General features: G+C 50.1%; 1 protein-coding gene across 1 annotated transcript; it reads right to left on the reverse strand.

The window, feature by feature from the left end:
• Positions 1–568: 568 nt before the first annotated feature.
• On the reverse strand, positions 569–2,835 carry LOC118984917 (maestro heat-like repeat-containing protein family member 1). Its single transcript, XM_037043121.1, has 4 exons — positions 2,698–2,835; positions 2,002–2,045; positions 1,204–1,345; positions 569–726 (listed from the first exon to the last, which is right to left on the reverse strand). Exons 1-4 carry the CDS (start codon positions 2,756–2,758, stop codon positions 611–613), a joined length of 363 nt encoding a protein of 120 aa, XP_036899016.1. The 5' UTR covers positions 2,759–2,835; the 3' UTR covers positions 569–610.
• Between the last annotated feature and the right edge of the window lie 9 nt (positions 2,836–2,844).

The following is a 2,844-nucleotide window of genomic DNA, read 5'->3' on the forward strand; positions in this document are numbered from 1 at the left end:
CCTCACTGAAGGAAGTTATCATCTTCAAGACAAGTCTGGTGAGCTGCTGCAGCCAGCTGTCATCATTGATGGCCACTAATGAATGACTTACAAACTGAGGAAGAGGAAGGGACAAGGACCACAAATACCAGTGGCAGGGCTTCTCTGCCCCATAGAAGCGGGGTCAAGAGAAAGCAAGAGACAGGGGTCATGGTCTGTACATGGCCGTGGTCGTGGTCATGGTCATGGTCTGTGGGGTGAACTACATGGTGGGGCCCGTCAGGACTGGAGAATGATAACATTTGACAATGATGGTAACGCCAGTCCCATGTGTGAGGCCTTTTGCAATTTACAAGGCCTGCTCCGATGTCATCCTATTTAATTCTGGAGGATGAGAGCAACTTGCGTTTTACAGATGAAGAACCTGAGGCATGCAAAGGCTAAGTAACTTGCCCAAGGACACACAGCTAGGGCCCTTTCCCTTACTCCCCTGATACAGGGCCTTGAGGGTGTGGAAGGTGAGTCGAGGATTAGGACAGAGTTAGGCACTGAGACAGGGGCCAGGAGGCAAGGGACCACAGAAAGAGCTTCTCTGAGCCTACATCTCTAAGGGGCCTGTGGCTCTCCTTCCTCAGATCCTGAAGAGGGAAAAGGAGGCAAGCGTGGTGGGAGGTACCTCTTGGGGACTGCTTACCTGGAGCAGCCTGTCCTCCCATTCCTTCTGATTCAGGGTCTCCTCAGAGTGATCTAACACAGGAAAAAGTATGGGATCCGGCCAACCATAAAACCCCAGCCAGGGGGAAAAACACTTGAAGACCACCCAGTACTGAGCCTACAGGATAACTGCTCTCCCACTTCACAGGGCTCCCAAACATGAATGACTTTCCAAAGGTCAGACATAGCTGGCCCGAGTCAGAGCAAGGACACAAAAGTGGTATGTCCATTTTCAAAACACAGACTTTTCCCTGATCCTCTGCCCATAAGAAGGGGCAGGAGTCATTCTGGGAACTCCAGAGCCACAGAACCCTGGACTGCATATCTACTCAGTACTGAGCATCACCCCAATGAGCAGATGTGTCCAACAGCATCTCAGAAGGACAGAGAGGGTGATCTCAGTTTCCCCTACCCCAAGACAGGTCCATCCTGCCCCTTGAAACTCTGCATCTCCTGGAGTCTGACCAGTGTCCCTGCTCCATTCCTCCCCAATCCTCAGCAATCCCTTACCTTCCAGTATCTTCAACATCTGTGGGATCTCCTGGTTCCACAGCTGGCCCACACGGGAGTGGACAACAGGTTGCAGGGCGTGAAGTATCCCTAGAGAACTTGCACCCAGCTCCTTTATCCTGTAAGGCTTCTGGGAATACAGCTGAGACGCAAGAAAAGCAAGCAGGACAAAGAATTGAAAGGAACAGAAGGAAGTAAATTAGAAGAAACCAACAGAATGGTAGAGCTGGAGCTTTCTTTCCACCTGTTCAACCTTACATCCTCCACAATGATTTGGAAACATCACCTCTTCTGTGATGCCTTCCTGACTTCTGGACCCCACGTCAGCTCGTTGTCCTTTGAAGACCCCATTGCACCCTGTGTATTCGTCTATTAGTACATTGATCACATTGGATTACAGATGGTTATTCCCAGGCTTGTCTTCCCACTAAGACTGTACAGTTCAAGGGTAGGGCTACCTTTATCACTCCAAGTGTTCAAATCGTCTAGCACATAATGTCTGGGCAGAGAGAGAAACTCAAAACAGAGATCCAGAAAGGCATATGGACTTGTCCGAGGTCAATAGACAATAACTCACAATAAGGCCACATAAGGAATAGGCTGGGCCATTCTCATCTCCTACTCCTTCCCCACCTCCAGACCCCACCACTATGTCCCCAGTTCCCTGCTCCAAGGGCGTTGGCNGCCTGAAATAGAGCAGTACTCAACTCCTGTGGAACAATTGTATAGATGGATGAATGGATGGGTAGAGAAAAAATGGATGGACCTAGATGTATCATTAATCCCCGCATCACTTACCACAAACTGAGTGAGGAGTCTATGGGGTAAGATGAACTCGATGGCTAAGTTAAAGAGAAGATAAAAGAAGAGAACAGGGTCAGTACTCGCTCTAGGATGCTCAGCCCCCAGACTCCACTGGCAGTTCCCCATCAGTACTTCAGAGGAGGAGGAAGAGCAAAGTGGACAGGGAACCTCAGTGTCAACACCATGGGGCTTGTGATATTCTGACTCAGCCTAAAATCAAAGCATTACATTTGGCCTATGGAATACATACAAAACATGCACACACCAACTAATGTGCTGATCAGATACCTGAACTCCACCCCTGACTCCCTGCTCAGACTTGGGGCAAAAGAAGAAGGGTCAGGAATGTCTCCCCATTCATAACTTTGTGACTGACAATGCTCACACATCTCAACTCCAGTGTTTTAAAATGAGAAAAAAGACAAGAAGGAACTGTGTCTTCCAGAGGTGTCCCCTTTCATCCATAAGGCCGAATGGCCTTAAGCTGTTGCTTTAACCCTTTGCCTTACCCTTCCCATCATGGCCCAGGCTTGGGACCTGTAGCCTCGCCTGTAAACCTGGATCCTCTCCCCTGCACCCACCACCCCTGCAGAGTCTCAGCCAGCCTCCCACCCCAGCACCCCATGCTCACAACAGCCTGAGTTTCCACAACGAATACCTGTCCCCAAGTGGTGCTGCTCTCCTACTTACGCAGGAGGTGAAAGTTGCTAAGGTTGGGAACCTCACCCAGGGAGAGGACCTGCAGTGCCATTTTTGAGGCTGCCTTATTCAGGGGCACAAGGGCGGAGATGTCGCTGGGGTAACATGCCAAAGTGATCAGTTTGGGCAAGGGTACCT

This window comes from Sturnira hondurensis, unplaced genomic scaffold (genome assembly GCF_014824575.4).
Source record: "Sturnira hondurensis isolate 20B ecotype Veracruz unplaced genomic scaffold, ASM1482457v3 Scaffold0003897, whole genome shotgun sequence".
Classification (NCBI taxonomy): Eukaryota; Metazoa; Chordata; class Mammalia; order Chiroptera; family Phyllostomidae; genus Sturnira; species Sturnira hondurensis.